Genomic DNA, 19,905 nt, shown 5'->3' with positions numbered 1-19,905 from the left:
GTTCGCGGCGGCGCCGGTTCGGTTTCAATCCCAGAATGTCATGGAAAATAATGTAAATACGTGAGAGGTATCTCTTAGTAACTCCATATAAGACTACGTCGAGGAAGAAGATGCGAATAAAGAGAGACGGAGAATTCTAAAAACTTCGTAAGATACGTCGTAAGAAAAAAAAGTAAGATTCTTTCAAATTTATTTACTACCACAGCTGCCGCGTCGAGCGTTTCGAGCTCCATAGGGCTTTTCCTGTAGCAGATGACATTTCGCGTACCACGCGAGAACGCTACACCTCGTTTTCGCGCCCATTGTTGCGGCATTAGTTATTGTTATATTAATTGTTATTGCGGAAGAATTATAGTGGATGCGCGCCGCGCTTCGACGCGAATATAATAAAATGGGAATCGGTTGGCCGATGTATCATCCGCGTAACGAAGAATAATTGGATACGTTGTAATTAATGGCGCGCGCTTTTCGTAGATCTTCGTATCGCCCCGTAGCGAGAGAGAGAGAAAGGGGGGGCCAGGGGACAGGGGGTGCGTTGCGAAAAGCGGGAGAAAATCCGGAGAGGTGGCTGGCCGCACCCCCGTCGATGTAGCCGGACCGCAGAGAAAATAGCTGCCGGATCGACCATATTTCTATCCGAACGTAACGCTGGAAAGAGAAACGTCGCGCGCGTACAAACGCTACCTGCCCCAGGCTAGATTATTTTTACGGACTACATTTCGACATTGATACCGACATCGAGCGATCCGACGCAAATAATTTTCTCTGAGAATCGTTCTTTCCAAGGGCGATTTGTACCGATTGTACAAATGTATCGGAAAATCGATACCAAGCGATATTATTTAACGTCGAAACAAGAGAAATATTGAGGAGATAGATATGTCGCTTGATTAAATTTTCTTGATTTTAAATTTAATTCATGATCCGAGAAGACGATTTCTGTCACAAAAAATTTCGACAATAATTATTAATGATTAACCAATTTCGCCCAAGACATATTTTCATGTATCTTTCTTTGCGGGCTAAATTTTAACTATATCGAAGAGAGAGAATTTCGAGATGAATAGGAATATCTTGGTGCATTAACATTAAATTTGTGCTTTCATTGTAACATATGTATCTGTGATCCCCATCTTATCTCGCATACACGAAAGATGAATACGTTCTCTATATCAGATAAATAGGAGCTCGGAATCAGACATGTACGCGGTGGATGAGCAATGTCCTCTTTTAACCTCGCAATTACAATGCCGGTCCTGCGCTCATTACCCATACAATTGCGGGTACCTTCAAAAAGATGACTCATTTTCCCAGCCCCTTCTACTGGCGTATCTCACTTATCTAAATGAACGTATACACAACAGCTTGAAGCCGTCTTCTTTGGAGACACAATTTCTTATGAAAATATTCTATTCTGCAATTTTGCCTCATATTTTTTTCATGAAGGATTACTCGCTTCATGGTTATTTCATAATTTTTGTCATACCTTGTACAGATGAGGCTATTTTTAAGAATATAAATGGAAATATTATCCTTTTATATTGACTTTAATAACTTCAAACTTTGTTCAAACTTTTCTGATTAGTAATCGATTGACTGAAAGTTATAGTAAAATAAATAAAAAAAACAACTGTAGAAATAAATAATTTAATTCGAGCTAGTGAGTCGTTCGAACCCTACACACTTACATATATAAGAAATGAAATACGAAGGAGAAAAAGACTTCATTTCTACTTAATATTACGATAAGGGAGAGTAACTATTAGTGTCGTCGATTAATCTTGCGAGAATATTGTTCTCTTCAAAATGATGCCTGATGTTGCGACATCGTCGCGGCGCATTAAAATTCAAAGCTCCACCATTATTTGCAAGCAGCCTTTCTAATGTATCGCGCGTGCCAAAGTCGACGACCGACATGTACGAAAAAAGTTCACCACTTTATTAACTTTGAGACTTTTTACGAAAACGTCCGTTAACATTTTTAATACATTTATGCTCCTCAAAATCACGTAAATCTGCTAATGATGAAACTCATATTCGAAAAGGATCAATTGAAAGTTCAAACGGATCGCGCAGTCGTTGGTCTCGGCTTTAATTAGGTAATCTTTCTCACAATGACCCCTGATGTTCGTGCTCGTTTTTGATGAAAATTTTCCATCGTTTTTCTCTGTACAAATATCTGCTTTATTACTTGTCTCTTTTTTTTCTCGAAAGTCACAACGAAATTAATTTTCAACGCGATCGATTTGCTGGATATCGAGAGTCTGATGGTCGCCGCGTCTTTCAAAGTAAAATAATACCATGGTCGAAAAAGTCACGTCAATTAGCCTTAAGGGTTTCTTACGAAACTCACGATTAGAGTTTAAACAGCCACGGGACCACGATATATACATATATATATAATACCGCAGCAATTCTGGTTCTTGCGGACAAAGTGTACCGTTTAAACAGACTGCCACGGAATCCACCACGCTCACCGCGAACCACGGTAAGAAATTTAATATCCGCGTCCAGAAGGATTATTTAAAATGCCCGCTAGCTATGTTATCAGTAAAAAAGTTTTTCAAGTAAACCATATCATACACCCGTGCTCCCTTCACGTCAATCCCGGATTGCTCACAGTTTTGGTAATCCCTGCCTTTCTGGTATTTTTCAAGAATAATATCAAAATTGTGTATAAAATTATTTGCGAAATTGATCAATTATTTAACAATCTTTTACATGTGAAATGTAAATTACACGACGATGAATATTATAAATGAAAATGACAATTGATATAAATATATTGCAAATTTCTAGTGGAATAATGTTTGAAAAAAAAATTGAAAATTTATCCTTTAAATTTTAACAAAAAAACAGTGATTTATAGTCTAATCAGGACATTAAAGGAAATCGAATACGTCACACGAGATTATGCGGAATTGTCTCTCGCTTGCGGCTGTCTCGAGAATGCCATTACGTCTACAACGATGAAGCCATTACGGTGAGGCAAATATACGTCGAGAGTATTTTTCTATCGACGCGAAGCGTCTTTGGAAGCGTCAACAAGATGGGCGCCGCCGAGAAGGCGATGAGTTCCAATCGATTGCCACTTGTCATTCGCATATTCGTAGCTGCTCCACTCATCCGCCGAACAAAGCGTGCGCCTAACGTGTGTACGTTCCGAGATGAGTGCAGAAAAAGACAAGGAAGGGGAAAAAAGAGAGAGAAGGAATCAATAAAAGCATTTACTCTACCTTCAAAAGAACGGAGGAGAAGGAGAGGCCGGTCGGGCCGAAAGAGCGAAGGGTGGCGATAATGAACAAGAGGAGCCGAAGAGAAAGGGAGACAGGCTCGCTATCAGGACACAGAGAGATGCAGGGAAAGAGGGAACAAGAGGACGAACGCGCCGGCCCGGTTTGATTTCATCCGATAGGTTCGCAATAACAGTGCAAATTATTATTCCGCTCCCGTCCACATCGATCGATATGTCGCTCTGGATCTATATATTGCATGGCTATGATCTGGAAGCCGACACTGCCGACCTTCCCTACCGAGTAACCCCGGAATTAACCCAGGCAAAGCAGGACGGTGGGAGACAAAAAGAGAATGGGAGAGAGAAAGAGAGAGACAGAGATTCCCAAAGTGAGTACTCATGGAGCAGAAAAATATCGACAGATTGTGCGCTCGCGCGCGCCCACGCGCACCCACACGTGTGTGTAAAGAACGACGCTTTTAATAACCGATAATATTTAACGTGCGCCGAATTCAATTTATAGGAAAAACAGAGTTACGTTGTTCCTCCTCCATCGTGAGATGATTCGACAATCGTCGGCGATTTTTCCAGCGACCGCAAAAATCGCGAAACGCACCGTCCGTTCTTTCTCGGGCGCGATGTGAAAAAAAGTTCTCTCCGATTTATTTGCCGACAATAGATACCGCCGAAATGTCGGCGTATATCGGCGTTATTTATCCCCAAATATCGCCGATATTACGTCACCGCGCGTTGCAACGAGTCAGAAAATCAGAGCGCGCTCCTTCGACATTTCCAATGGTTTTTCGCGAAAAATAGTAGTTCGGAGGAAAAATTACTCGAAGATCCGCATATGTACTATTTTCAGGTATTACGAGTTGTAAATAGATGCAAATACGTGACATTTCGCTTTTAATTTAATTTCGAGTCGATTGTCGAATTTAAGAAAATATTTAAAGAGCTCGATTACAGAAATATATATATCCGATAATGCGCGCGACCCGGTTGTACATTTTCTATAATTATGAACTAAAAGTGATATGCTTAAAATCCGACACGCGACACCGGGGAATCTACACGGGCGAGTGAATGATATCGTATCGTATCGCGCCGTGTATCACAAAGGTAACGCGTGAATTTATCCCGATACACCGTCGTTACAATAGTGGGATGAGTGACGGCGCGCTCTGACGTTCGAAGCCAGAAAAATATTGAAAAATTGACGGACGCGCGCTGCTACGGGCCTGTTGCTCTGTGTGTAGTGTTTAATAATGGATAATATTTGATACCAGATCCGCCCGGGGGCGGATATCATCGATGCCCATTCGTCAGCGCCATACGCCCCGTGCGCGCCAAACAGTTTTATAGCAAAAATCCAAAATATAATAGAATAACCCCTTTCAGAAGCGGTTCAATCGCGTCTTTTTTAGACTTAAAAACTTTGCAGCGATATATATTGGCTAAAAATACTTTACTTATTATCCGGTTTTTTATTACACGCGATGCACATATATATCTGTGTTTTCTATATTTAAAATACTGGATAAATATTGGAAAAGAATTCTTTTTTTACCGAAGAATATAGATTTTATGAGAGAGAAAATTTGCTAGAATTTTAACGAAGACAAGAAAGTGGAGCGATATAATGGATTTCCAGTGATAAAATGGACTACCAATTTTATGCATAACGAGAATTCGCAGCTTTTTTAATGATATTATAATAAATGTTAATTTTATCATTTAGAATTATGTTTCGCCCGGTTTACCCAACCACTTTGATTACTCACCCGATTTTGTTTCGTTGTCAGCATACTTTCGCCAACTAAATCACATTATGAAATAATGATGTCACTAATTATCGGTAGTATCAGGTCTTAATTGAATAGATATTGACAAATATTTTATTTCATTATCATAAACATATACAGGGTGTCTGCTAAACATGCGGCAAAAATTCAAGGGGTGATTTAGTGGGTTATTTTAAGACTTTTTTGTTATCTGATGATTTTCGAAAAAATGCTTTGTTTCGAAAATAAAAGCAATAAAAGTTTTTTGACCAATTTTTTATTCCATAGATAACAGGCGATACAGGTTTTTTAACAAAATTATTGAAAATTACAAGAAAAAAAAAAAAAATTTGTCAAAAACTTTTATTGCTTTTATTTTCGAAACAAAGCATTTTTTCGAAAAATTGATCAAAAAACTTTTATTGCTTTTATTTTCGAAACAAAGCATTTTTTCGAAAATCAGATAACAAAAAAGTCTTAAAATAACCCAATAAATCACCCCCTGAATTTTTGTCGCATGTTTAGCAGACACCCTGTATATTCATTGTAGTTGGATGTGTTATCTATAGTAAGGTGTCAGTTGGCGCAAAAGCGGGATAATTTTCTGCACACTGACGTAATAAATTATCCTTGGACTCGGAGAATAGCGTACAAGCATGGCATTTTCCTTTATCGAAATGAATATTGTAATTTCCAAGCGGCTTTCCTTTTGCCACGTTGCATTGTCTTTTTTTTTTCTTCTTCTATTATTTTTCCATTTTTGTTTTTGTTACGAAAGCCTTTTCCTTTTGCCACGATTTATATCGTTGCTTTCTTCGGTTTGCAAGAAATTTACGTATACGCAGCGGGAAGTTGCAGTTTTGCAAACGGTGGATACGCGCGAGTTTTCTCTAACAATAATTTTTGTCCGCATCGAAAAATGCAAATTTAGTGAAAATCGCTTGTTTACTATTTTTTTGCAGAATATAATAAATATTTTTAAATTCTTATATTTTATTCAGATTTCGTCATTATTCAAGCGTATTTTAAAAATATACATATGATATTTTTTATAAATCGCGGCAGCATTTTTTTCCGATAAAGCATCATCCGGTGAAAATTTGCAATAGTTTACTGCGAAGCTTTTCAATTATGAATAGCTACTATACGTGCAAATACATATCTTTCAAATCTCTCTGTATCGATCTTTAAATATGTACATGTATGCGCGATCTTTGTATATCCTTACGTCGCATCAAACATTCTATCGTATAGATTGCCATACACCGAATATGTATTGCGTGTACACCGTGAAGAAGGATATCTCTGGTAGTCGCGAAACTCTGTAGTATTTGCGTCTACTTCGTGAAACTCGAGAAGATAGTAATTTGAAGCTCTCGTCGAGGGTTTGGCGAGTGTTTATTCCGGAAGTACATATCGCGCTATCTGCGACGCACGTCGGGACATACGTGGATGGAATATTCATAACGCTCTTACGCCTTCTCACCATTCGTTGTAAATGACTTGCAAATGTTTCGCTAATTACAATACAGAGCCGTGCGGGAAACTCGCTTAAACTCGGCTAATGAGTAATACGAAATAGCGCAACGCGAGCGAGAGAGAGAAAGGCACGAGTGAATGACCATTGGGTCTCTGTATTTATTTATATTTCTATTATTACAGGCAGGAGCTTCGACGAAAGAGGGAAGAATGCGAACGTTTCTTAAAAGTCAACGAGAAGTCTCTGGTGCTCGTCGATCCCGTCAATAACATTGACAAGGTGACTCGATTAATCTTGAATGAACAGAAAGGTACGTTGCATTTTTGAGAGAGGTGCATATATACAGGATGTTTCTTAATAAGTGTGAAAAATTTTAGGAGATGATTCTTTGTCGAAAATTGAGGGGGGTTTTTCGTATAAACTTGCACTCCAACATGCCTCCCTGTGGAATTACATTCCTCCAAAAATGGAGGTAAAAATTAGGTTTTTATTTTTTTCTCAAATTTGAAACAAGTTAAAGAAATGAAATTAGGTGGATATTTTCTAATAGTAAAAAGGTTATTTATTAATATTTCTTTCAGCCTCCCGTATTGTTATAAGAGAATGAAACTAGCAACCCCTATTCAATTTTTTATTAAAATTTTTTAATAGGCCGGAATATGATCATCTAAAAATATACATTAAAAAGTTTGAGTTATTTAGAAACTTTATTTGTTTTATTTTTTCATAAATTCAGTAATTTACAAGAAAAAAAAAATACGTTACGAAAATACGTTACGAAAATTGGAACAAAACAAAATTATAATAGAAACCTAAAAAATAAACCCTAATTTTTACTCCCATTTTTGGAGGAGTGTAATTCCACAGGGAAGAATGCAGGAGTATATATTTCATATATTTATATGAAAAACTCCTCAATTTTCAATAAAGAATCATCTTCTAAAATTTTTCATACTTATAAGACCGTAGTGTGTATTTTAATTTTAAAAAATATTTGAAAATTTGAGAAAATTGTCCAAATTGCACGAGTTCAGAGAGCTTGGTGTTTAAGCTGATTATCCTCAAAATGGTAAAACATTACTGCACCATATGACACATTAAGAGTCATACTTGCGAGAATAGTATTACGCAAGGCGTGTAATGTTTATCATGGACGTGGTTTTAAGTGTAATCTGCGGGGATAACGAGAGGTTAGCGAGGCAAGATTGGCGTCAATATCGTTGCCTCGTGTATAAGAGAGGTAGAGATAGAGAGAGAGAGAGAGAGATGTATATATGAAGAGGTCGAGAGATCTGCAATAAAGGCGGAGTAATAATGTCGCGTGCGCAATACCGTTCTTCTCTGTCCCGTGTATCCGACTTCAAAATGCAGGAACCATTCTCGGATTATGCGCTCCTCGGTATTGTCTCGCGTCTATTGACTCCCTTAGAAACTGTACTAGAGATGGCTTCTCGGGATATGTCATTTTCGAACACGCCGAGTGGAATAAGGAGCACCCCCGCTGTAGAAGGGGCGGAGTTCCTTGATATATAACAAAAATTACAACGACTATTAGCTTTAATCGTTGGATACGCTATCGAAGCACCGACGATATTATCGATAAACGAAAGCAGATAACATCGAATAACGCAAATCAAATCACTCGGAAGGGATGTGAACGTGTACAAACGACGAGGATTATACACGCATACACGCATATACGGAAAGAGAAATGCGCGCGACGAAGCACAATGTGATCAGATACTCGATATTTCGAGGCGCGAGTAGTCGAGTATATTGAATCGCGTTTCTCCTTGAGTTAATTACGTGCATTCGCAGAATACACCTGCCCATGCACCAGACCGCGCGTCCTTTACGTCTCGTTCAATCCGCGCGTCATAAACACATGCGGTTGCGGCAAGTGCGACAGGAAGAGAGAGAGAGAGAGAGAGAGAGAGAGGGTGAGCGGGGTGCGATGAGTCAGGCACGTATTCTTTGCAGAAATTCTGCGGCGCGCGCAGTGACTTTACGAACGATATCGAGTTTCGCCCCGTGGTAGAGTCGTCGTGGCATTGTCGGCGAAAATCCTATTCACCGTCGTGGCGGCAAGCGCGATTCCCGCGTCGCACAAAAGCAGCCACCGCCGCCGTCGCCCCGCAAAATATGTGATTCGCGAAACCCGGCTTAAGACCCCCGCGCTCCGTGACGTCGCGTAAACTTGCATTCTCACCATCCATCGCATTTCTCCGGCAACCACTCTCTGGATAGATTTAACGTCACTCCGCAAGCCGCATCCTCCCTTTGTCCCGCCATTTTTCGCTACAACCCCTCTTCCCCTGCTCGCGCGATTTAACCGCGATCAAAGAGGGGTATTTATCGGTTCTGGAAATATGTCAGTCGCGAAAATTGCGATCGTTTATTACGAGTAATTGTTACGCAATGTTGCCGAACAATCTACAGTAAAAAATAAAATGTTAATTATAGCATATAATTATTATATAATTAGCATATAATTATTTATATTTCATATGTCCCAGAAAGTCCGTTCTAAATTTTAAATTAAAATGACTCATTCGTCGTACACAGAGAAAAATATCATTCTACTGTCAAGAAAAGCGATTACTCAATTTATTTTTCTTTTTTTAAGTAATAGTTTTCTTCAACAAAGAATATATTCTTAATAATAGTCTTAAAATATACTCACAAGTGTTGGAAAATCTTATTATCATGTACTCAAAAGAAGAATTTATTTTCTCTTCAAGAATATTGTAAAGTTGTTTAAAAAGAAATCAAATTTATTTTACGTCAACTCTTGTAGTAAGCAAACCAAATTTTTGTTTTAATTTAATATTCTTGAAGACTAAAATACTGCACTTACTAAAATTCAGAATATATTCAATTTAATGCTTGCGGTGAATTTATGTTATATTTGCGGATATATGGTACAAACTTATGATATACTTAAAATAAATAATATTTATTTGAATACAGTATACATTTTTCTCTGTGTATGTTACTTATTGACAAACTAAAAATGTTAAATAATTCACACGATACTTTACATTAATTTTTGTTATTATGACTTTAAGTGTAAAAATAACATACAAGTTAAAAATTACATGAAAAAAATAGTTTCAATAACTCGTAAGAAATGTTGAGGATATTAACATATAATAGTAATTATTTTAATTTAAATTATTTGTAAGAAACATTTGATTTTAATAAATTCGGTTATTTCTCTATGTCAAAGTTCAAGATTATTTGAAGATTCACTTTAACTTTTTTTAGAATGTTAAACTGACTTTGAGACATGTTGATTGTTTAAAATGATTATATTAAAAATACTCAAAATAATATTCCATTTCTAAGAGACATACTATATACAAAGTGTTAAATTATGAAGTTGACATAAATGTAACACATAAAAACGTTGTAAAAATAATAACATATAGGTTGTATGTTAATTTTACATTTTAAAATACATTTTAAAATACTAATCAAAACGTGGTAACACAAGAAATTTTAACATATGGACGCACAATTTTTTCACTGTGTACTTTTCGAGCGCTCGATAAAAATTGTGTAACGCGATGTCAAAGTGCGGCGGATTCGAATAATTCATTTCCACATAGAATCTCCAGCTCATAGCTCATTCCCTGTTTTTGCGCACAAGCAAGAGAGCTGCGTTCGTCCTGTTGCGACATGGATCGCACAACTCGTAATTCCATTCGCGTAACCCTTGGAGCGGAGGGCAACTCGGTTAAAGCTCTCCGTTTTACGGTTACGACAGATCTACTCCTCGATATCTTATCGATTCACACTCACTGCGCTCACCGCGGATGCGTTTAACCGCGTTCGCATCGTTCGTTCGTTCGTTCATTTGTTCCTGAAGAAGCTGCATCGTTGTCGTCGCCGTCGTCGATGGGAACTAGGGGGAACGACGGTGTCGGGAACGGGGGAGAATAGCAAATTGAATGCCGCGGAAGCGTGTCGAGGCGAAGCTTGGGCTCCCTCTGCGGAAAACGACACCGTGTCTCTCCAGCCTTTCCTCTCTCCTACTTTGAGATCGATGGGGAATCGAGTTATCGGCCTTAGTAGATCGAGCGTACCTGCACCGCGTTAACCCACGAAACTTTATTGCCGATGCACCGCATCGCGCGAACCTACGCGTGCCTGGACTCGCGAATTCCGGAAAATCGACTCCCTCTCGCATCCCTCTAGCCTTTCTCCTCTCTTCTTTCGGACACAGTTACCCTCGATCTTGGTAAACCTCCCTCCCCTGCCCATCCTTCCCTTCGGCGTGAGAAACTTCTTCCTTTCGCGCGGCTTTCCGACTTCCGGTGGGCAAGAGACGATCGCCGGAAGTGATCCAGCTAGCTTCTCCACACCACGATTGCTTGATTCACGAGATTCCCTCGTAATGAAAGTCGATATCGCGATACGCGTGAAAAATGAAGCACATCTCGAACGATAAGTATTATTATTGTAGCTGCAAATTTTGTAGATGATTGTCTGTACATTTTAAAATTGCGTGTAAAGGGAATTAAAGATCGAAACTGTATCTTAATAAAAAATATCGACAAAGATACTTGAAAATGCAGTGAATTTCTTTTTTATTATTGTCGTCGATTTTATAGAGAACAAAAAATATCTTGGATATTCTCCGAAGATGTATCGGATGTATTTCTAGGGTCTATTTGTTAGATATGTTTGACGATGCAGATAACGCGTGCGGTTAACAATGTGAAAACTCGATACCGCGGTCGGATGTAAAAAAGGTTGATGAAAAATTGCAATTCTCCGCGGATTTTCTTCTTTCATCCGTCCTGTATTCCCGATTAAAAATTGTCGACCATAGTTCGGTAACTCAGTTTGACAGTCGAATATCCAGCCACTCATCCAGATGACGTACGGTGGAAGGGTAACCGATTGTTGACGTCGAGTCTCAAAACGGTGCGACGTTTATACGAGCGGTGCCGAGAGAAGCGGGAGACAAAAGCGCGCGCTTTATTCCATATCGAGTGGCGGATTCGAGTTTCTATGGTCGGATTAACGCCCTCTCCCCCTCTTTCTCTACCTCGTTCTTCGTGGTATCGGTGTACGGGCTTTACGTTTGATTCTCCCCCGAAACTTCTGGCAAGTTGCATTAGGACTGAACTATGCGCGCGAGCAGTATTGATCCTTGATAGTTTGCAAACGCCCGGCAAGAATAATTCGCGATACCGAGTAACGAGCTTAATCTGGCAAGTCACTCTGGCGGCTATCGATCCCGCGTCTCTTGTTGTTTTGTTCGAGGTATTAGCGTCTGGCGTGCATTAGACGCGTCGAAAAAAATCTCGTATGCAAAACGAATAATAAAATTTTAAATATAATTAAAAAAATGTAATGTGATGCGAGAGACTCTTGCGTCACATTTCCACATCATCGCTTCGCATTACGTTATTTTGATAAAAACAAAAGGTGATTATAACATACGCTTGTATTTTCTGTGGATCCTCAGATTGGTTCCGACTGAAGCTAAACTGGTTCAGATCGAATTCAATCTGGATGCAGCCTGAACTCGATCTGGATCGCGGATACCATCGGAAAAAAGAGCGCGGAGATGCGCTATTTCATCGCCTGAAAAAAATGTGCGAATCCCTGTATATGGGGATGTTTGACGGAACGTCGATCGGCGATCCGATTCCGATTTCGAGCGATGTCGAATCCGCACGAGAATGCGGCCGCGCGCCGGGTTGAGAAGCGAAACACGGGGCCGGCTATGGTTTCCATGGTAACTCACACAGTCGATTTTCCCGGGAAACGCTTAATTCAATATTCCTTTGGAAGACGGGCCGTCGCATATATATATGCAAACATATAATGCGTGCCGCTCAAACGACGCCAATGACGAGAGCGGACCTCGCGCGCCTCCTCGCCGCCAACTTGACATCTCTTGACAAAAGAAGACGTGTCGGCTATTGTCAATATCCGACTTTGACCGTGTATGTTTGACATGTACAATATGCATCTTTTAACGCGTATCGAAGATCGCTGTAGTTTTCGTCCTTCGTCTTCTCTTAATGAGATTCGTCTAGACGCGGAGAATTATATCGAGCTTCTTCACCTTTCTGCTTAAGATTGCATAATTTTGCCTTGTTTCTCAGATACGGATAACACATAAGGTAAAATATAAAAAAAATAATTTCGTTATAAATTTAATTGCATTTCTTTGTTAAATGAATCTATAAATTCGATATAATTGATGAAATAATCACGATGGGAAATAAAGAAATTTGTTGAGAACGATCGTAACAATTGCAATGAAATTTTTAGACGCTCTTCAGACAGCTTTCGTAGGGAAGGATTTATCTCGCGTTAGTACATCGAATTTTATATCGATGGAAATAGTTCCCTTCGACTCTGATTCGTTTGAACGGGGCTTTTAACGCGAATGCAATCACATGGGGGTGAGCGATAAATCGGAACGGAACTCTTTTCGGTTTCCCCGGATTCGTTCTACGTAGGAATGCGTCGATAGTGTTTAAATCAGGTGCAGCATCGGCGTAACGAGAGAGGGGGAGAAAGAGAGAGAGAGAGAGGATAGGTAGATAGATTACGAACTTTGCAAGGCGAGGGGGATAAATCGAGTAGAAGAACAAAAAGACACTTTCCAATTACGGCGGAGGCTCCAACCCGGTGTAGTTGACGGCCAGTTAGGTACAAAGAGACAAATCGACGTCGATAACTTGGCACGCGCATCATTTGAGCGCCAAATACCATGTCGGAAAATATCGAATTTCCCGCGTAAACGAGGCGTGCTATCGGGAGTGAGAAGAGAGAGAGGAAAGAGAGAGAAGGGACGACGGGCCGTCCAACAATTCCATGCATTTGCGGACGTGCGCGACCGACAGATATATATGCGAAAATGATATTATATCTCGCCGATATTTTTCGGATGTACGCGATCGCTGAACCGGACGTCGATCCAAGGATGACGTCTCTCCATCTGTTCTCCTCTTTCGCTTATCCGAGGAATGCTTCACTGTCATTACATGATATGATGTTACCAGAATTACGTACAAAATCAAGTTCTTTTGATCTAAAATAATTTGGGAAAATGCTATCTTATTTTTTATAATATATTTTTTTTTCCAAGTAGATTGCTCCAAAATTTACGCACTTGTAAAGTTTTAATTTTTTAAATTTATATTGTAAAGTATTTTTTTTTATTTATATAAAAGAAGGAGAGGTTATTTTAAACGAACTGTTGTATATAAAGGGGAGAGATACATGAAATCTACATATCTACGTCAAATAACACTGATCTCGATTTGGTTTCAAATCGCTGGATACTGATTTACGATTTATTGCACGTCACGTATCTAAAGGCACGAAACATGTTCGCTGTTATTTCACGAACGTTTCATGATGCGAGAGATACGATTATCGAACTCCGGATATAAAAGCACTTCGGGTGCACAGTGAGTTTAATTAGATTTTTATTCGGCCGCTTTATCAGAGAGTAATAAAATAACTGCGCGCGAATATTTAGCGATGGTATGTATTTAGCATCGGAAAAGCGGCCCGGTCAGATTTATTTACACGAACGGTCGTATCGCAAGGCTGGCAATTAGCGATCAATCGATCGGAATTAAAAAAATATGAAATTTTGATCTCCGGGGCCGATAAGTGTGATTAATGGCGAGTAACGCCAATCATCGCTGTAGAGCGGGGATGATGGGCTCGCTAGCCAGGATTGATTGCACGTGCTTTCCGTTGCATATTTTATTCGTATAAATGCCCTTTATATGCATCATCGCGATGTGCTTTAAAAGCTCTAATGGGTAAAAAAGCAACTATTTTGTGTTCAGATTTATTTTATAGCAATGGTGGTGAATTGTCAACCGCGGTGATTTTCACTGCTCTATCTCTTTCTCTCTTTTTCCCTCTCTTTCTTGAATAGTAGCTTGATTCGCAGTGATGAGATGCCAGGAATTTCTCCGACAGTGGCGAAAGTTTGTTTGCTCCCTGAACTAAGAATCCTATTAAATTAAAAGACGCATCGTGACGAAGCCTCTTCCGACCGTCTTCTGTGACCGATACATTACTCTCATACCGTTCTTTTAATACTCATCAAAGATTGAATTCATTTGTGTTCCTAAACTTTTTAGAAAATCTCTTTCAATTCACCGTACCGTTAATGCTAAGCGATGAGAATAAATTGAAAGTCTTTTCGATCAAAGAAAAGTTTCGCCTCCCGAAACAATAACTTTGCATACAAACTTTGGTAATTAATCTTATACACAGTAAAAAATAAAATGTAAATTATAACATGTCCTACAAAGTTCACTCTAAATTTTAAATTAAATTAACTCATTCGTCGTATGTTACTTATTGAGAAACTAAAAATGTCAAATAATTGACACGATACTTTACATTTATCTTTGCTATTGGGACTTTAAGTGTAATGTAAAAACAACATACAAATTAATTAAAAATTACATGAAAAAATAGTTACAATAACTCGTAAGAAATGTTGAGGACATTAACATGTAATAGTAATTGTTTTAACTTAAATTATTTGTAATAGAAACATTTGATTTTAGTAAATTTGATTATTTTTGTATGTCAAAGTTCAAAATTATTTGAAGATTCACTTTAACTTTTTTTAGAATATTAAATTGACTTTGAGACATATTGATTGTTTCAAATGATTATGTTGAAGACTCAAAATAATATTCCATTTCTAAGAGACATATACAAAGTGTTAAGTTATGAAGATGACATAAATGTAACGCATGAAATTGTTATAAAAATAATAACATATTGGTTGTATGTTAATTTGACATTAAAGTACTAATCAAAACGTGGTAACACAAGAAAATTTTAGCATGTGGACGCACAATTTTTTATTGTGTATTAATTAATAAATTCCTTTCCTTGTTTCTTATTCACATGCGTATGATGTACATATATGTATATATTTGTGTTCTTAATTTTAATGGATTGTTTGATGAAATTGACATGGATCTTTCAATGAAGATTTGAAAAATGACCGCATCAGAAAGAATCTTTTGCTAATTAAAATTTAATATATCCGATTAAATCTTGCGAATCAAGATTCTTAAATTGATTTGGATTTAAGCGAATTTTTTCGCGTCTAGTTCCTAGTAAAATTTAGATGCAATAATTTGTATTTCGAATAATTAAAAAAGATAAATTATATCGCGAGACGCATAAATCGTTTTGATAACGTAAAGCATTATTTCGGGCTTGTCTAAAGATTGAATGCGAACCGAGGCTACGCTCAGCTAATTGATCGTTAAGAGCATCCCCCAACTGAAGCAACCCGGACCGTTTCGCCCGTTTCAAATAGAGACAAGCGCTTCTTTGTTTTCGAACGTGGAATTCTAGCACCGCAAAGCGCCCCTCGAGGGCTCACGGTTTAAGCCGGAAATGCGCGATTCAAGGATTGCCGTTGCAGGTGCGGCCGTTCGTAAAGCTAAACTTCATTTACTTCAACACTCGCCCACAGGCTGCAACCACTCACGAGACGGCCCAATCAAATTAGAAGAGCGTTCAAAGTATCAGCTCCGCTTCCTCGAATAGATTCGACTTCTCAAGACCGATTGCGAGAATAATGGAGCTTATAATTATTGAATTGAGTCGTAAATAATTTTTGACAGCAGTGACTTTTTTTCCGGACGTACATAAGTGACTCGTTAATAATTTACTTTCCATTAATAAATAAGTGTGTCTCTTCTTTTTCAAGTCAGTCATTGCGAAAATGAACATCAGTCACATTAATAAAATAAAGTATTCATTAATTATGATTCAATCACTATACAGTTTATCACAGCGCTGCTACTTCCAATTAATTCTCAATCCATAATATTTTCATCATTTGAAGTAACCTTGGCTTAATGAACGTTAACTTTTCCAATAATTGTCTACGGGAAAAAGCAAATGATTGATCGAGAATGATTGATTTTTAACTTGAAATTTTCTATTCTATATATCTATATAGAAGCTTGTAATAAAATGTAAAATTTAAAAAGGGAATAATATTTTTAAAGATGGAATTATTTATTAAATTAATTTATTGAATTAATTTATTAATTTATTAAAATTAAAAAATTTATTATTTATTAAATTATTTCGAATACAGGGCATATTTTAAGGCATTAATTGAACAGCTTATGGAGGATCTTGAATAAATAAATAATAATTTCGAATGATTAGGTAGGCAATCTTAACTTGAGAATAATAAAAGAGTGAAAGTAATTATTGAGGCTTTCTGAAATCTGGAGCTAGAGATTTATTAAAAGTATGTACATATACAAGTCAATATAAATTTATGTTATCGCGTGGAAATTCTGAATATTTTCACCATTCATCGCGTACCGCGCATTCTTTGTAGTAATCGACTCGCCGGATCGTAAATTAGTAAATGGATCCTGCAATTTTAACGCACTCTCTCCGTGCATGTCCGCGGGCATTATTTCCTCTGCACTTTTTTTGACCGACGACAGGCGCGACGTTTCGTTAACTATACAAACGTGGAAAATTCGAAGCCGCGCGCGAATGAAATTTGCGCGAATGTGACTTGTACTTGCCGGTGATTATTCCGCGACAATAATAAGCCGGAATATTCACGAACGTAGCAAATGATAAATAAAAATGAGAAGTTTTTTTAAATATATGCTCGTGAATACAGTGAAATGAGTCGTCATTTTTACGATGAGTGAAATACAAGAGACGTTGCTTATATATTTCCTTCAAATCAACGTCAAATAAAGATTGACGTAAATTATATTTCGCAAATCTATTATTAATATATCGATGTAAAATAACGATGTTATAAATCAACACATTTAAAAATAATCGATTTTTATTTGCTTTTTTTGAATGAATATTTTGATGAGAAAGTTTACGATTTTATTTATATTTTATTTTATTTATATTTTTTCGATAAAAAATGGAAATTAAAATACGAAACAACGAAACTGGAACTTTGCACGATATCGTCGTTCTAAATGGACCGTGATTAGTCGGTTCGTCGTGTGCGCGCATTCCCTTCGGACCACAGCAATTTCTTCTATTCATTAGAACACCCCATAGTGGGCAACATGCCACACATGTGAGCGAGCGACCAAGGCGACCGAGATAACTGGAAATGGCGTTTGGGAATCGCATGGAATTGTAGCTTGTTTATACATTCTCGTTAACCCTGGAATCTCTTGCGGAATTCTTAAATTACAGCGAAATTCTGCGCTGTATAAAATCAGAATAATAGAAAAGTAGGGAATTATATAAAATTAAAAATAGAGAATTATATTACATGTAATAAAATGAAGGCGCCATTGCTTTATTAAGATATAAAAATACATTGAATAACGATGGAATTTCGATTTACTATGATTGACTCATGACTGAAATTTCCTCGATCTTAGCAGGACGTATACTTGTCAGTGATGGTTCAATTATTATTTTTAATTTAATAATCTTATTAAAAAATATATTTAGTAAATATAATATTAATGTAAATCAAACGTTATATATATATATATAAGAAAAACTTCATCATAATTTTCTTTCTTTAATATCTTTGATTGGACATTTAATTTCGCTTCAATAAGAAAATTTTTAATATTATATACATGGATATATATATATATGTATATATATATATATATATATATATATCCATGTATAATATTAAAAATTTTCTTATTGAAGCGAAATTAAAGGTCCAATCAAAGATATTAAAGAAAGAAAATTATGATGAAGTTTTTCTAGTCTTTTTTTCGATTTAATTTTATTCAAATCAGTGATATTTTGATAAATAGATAAGACGGTTTCACGTTCATTTGGAACGTTAAGAGTTTTAAGTTTTCGATACAATTGATTTCGTTATGATTTTTCCACATAATGATACGATGATGACAGAAATCGCGATTTCGATCACGGGACTAAGGCCGTAGCAAGGCCGCCGCGCAGTCGCGCGATTCTCTTTCCTCCACCCTCTCTCTATCTCTCTCTCTTTCTCCCTGTCATTCTTCCTCCTTATCGCACACGTGTCTCGCCGCGATAAACTGCCGCGTCAGGCAGCGGCGCATCGTACTACGTCGCGTAGTAGGCCGTAGTACGCGACCTTCCCCCTCTCCCGCCATTCATTCATGAATGACGAAGCGCAGCGGAACTTTTCGCGCTGCAATCTGCCGGGAAATCGACGTAGAGACGCGGGACAAAGGACGGCTTTGCCGTGTTCGCGTTCACGTTTACGCCTATCTCTCAAGTACCCTCAAAATAACGCGCGTATACGTTTGTTCGTGGCATATAAAGGGAACAATGTAGCGTGTACGAGACGCGCCGGAATTGCTAGATAAGTTTCGAAGAGAGAAACAGCGCGCAAACTCGAGAACAGTTATTCTCCTCGTATCGACAACCGCGGCAAAAAAAGAACAAAGAGGAAGAGTCGAACTCTTTCCTCTCGTTCGCACATTTTCAATACTATTTGCAGGGTATCCCAAGTTAAATATTATATATTATATTAATTATTAATATATTAATTATTAAATATATTATATAATTACATATATTTTATATATATATATATATATATATATATAAATTATTATAATATATTAATTATTAATTATGAATATATTATAAACTCACGTATACAGACATATTTTATTGCTTCAGCGCAAAATTCTCTTTCTCCGACAGCCGCCTCATGTCGCAATCTCTAAAATATCACACGCCCCATGAACCCGTATGCTGTAATAGAGTTCAAACAACGGTCGAGAAATCTCCGTTTCTCGTATGATGGTCCGAAAGAGATACCTGACATTGTATTAAACCCGTTGAGCCGTGGGAAACTCGACCTAAGAAAACACGCTGTATGCACGCTCCCTTTTCGCAGACGATGGCAGGCCGTTAAATGGCGCCGTTAATTCCGAGGCCCGCTGGTCGTCCAGCGCCCTGGAGATTCGTGAGACCCCGGTAGCGGGTAAACACGCCGTCGCAGCCACGGAGATACATCCGGGCGATACTCTGATAGTCGAGCCACCGCTAGCGGGCTGTCTCCTACCCGAGTTCTACGGCACCCATTGTCAGCATTGTTACGCGAGGTGAGGAGAAAATTGCCGCCTCCGGTCTCCCGAATTTAATGGGTATGATCCTTGGACGGCGGCGCCCGCTGTAATCCTCCTCCGCGTGTAGCTTCCGCTTTGTCTACGGCCCCCGACCCGTGGTAAGCCCTACCGTCACGTTATCCGCGGCTTTTTACGGATAAACTCACCGGCGAGAAAGAGAAAATGGATTTCATTAACCCGAGCCAACGGACAACGTATGCGGACGGAAACTCCGTTATTACGCATGCTAACCAAGCTATACGAAAAGTCGCGAGACAACGTAAATATTTAAAAATATTTATTATA

At 38.1% G+C, this 19,905-nt stretch overlaps 1 protein-coding gene across 4 annotated transcripts in view; it reads left to right on the top strand.

Moving 5' to 3' along the window:
- LOC105249329 (SET and MYND domain-containing protein 4) overlaps positions 1 to 19,905 on the top strand; it is a 103,624-nt gene that overhangs the window by 77,325 nt on the left and 6,394 nt on the right. For all 4 annotated transcript variants that reach the window (XR_003123275.1, XM_020026949.2, XM_011254702.3 and 1 more), the window contains 2 exons: positions 6,682 to 6,809; positions 19,389 to 19,596. Coding sequence is in view for 3 of the 4 variants with exons in the window: in XM_020026949.2 (XP_019882508.1) it covers positions 6,682 to 6,809; positions 19,389 to 19,596 (336 nt within the window). In the remaining variant the exon portion in view is untranslated. The remainder of the gene's footprint in view (positions 1 to 6,681; positions 6,810 to 19,388; positions 19,597 to 19,905) is intronic.

The sequence above is a fragment of the Camponotus floridanus genome, unplaced genomic scaffold (genome assembly GCF_003227725.1).
Source record: "Camponotus floridanus strain SB8 unplaced genomic scaffold, Cflo_v7.5 scaffold45, whole genome shotgun sequence".
Classification (NCBI taxonomy): domain Eukaryota; kingdom Metazoa; phylum Arthropoda; class Insecta; order Hymenoptera; family Formicidae; genus Camponotus; species Camponotus floridanus.
This window is presented reverse-complemented; position numbering and strand designations above follow the sequence as displayed.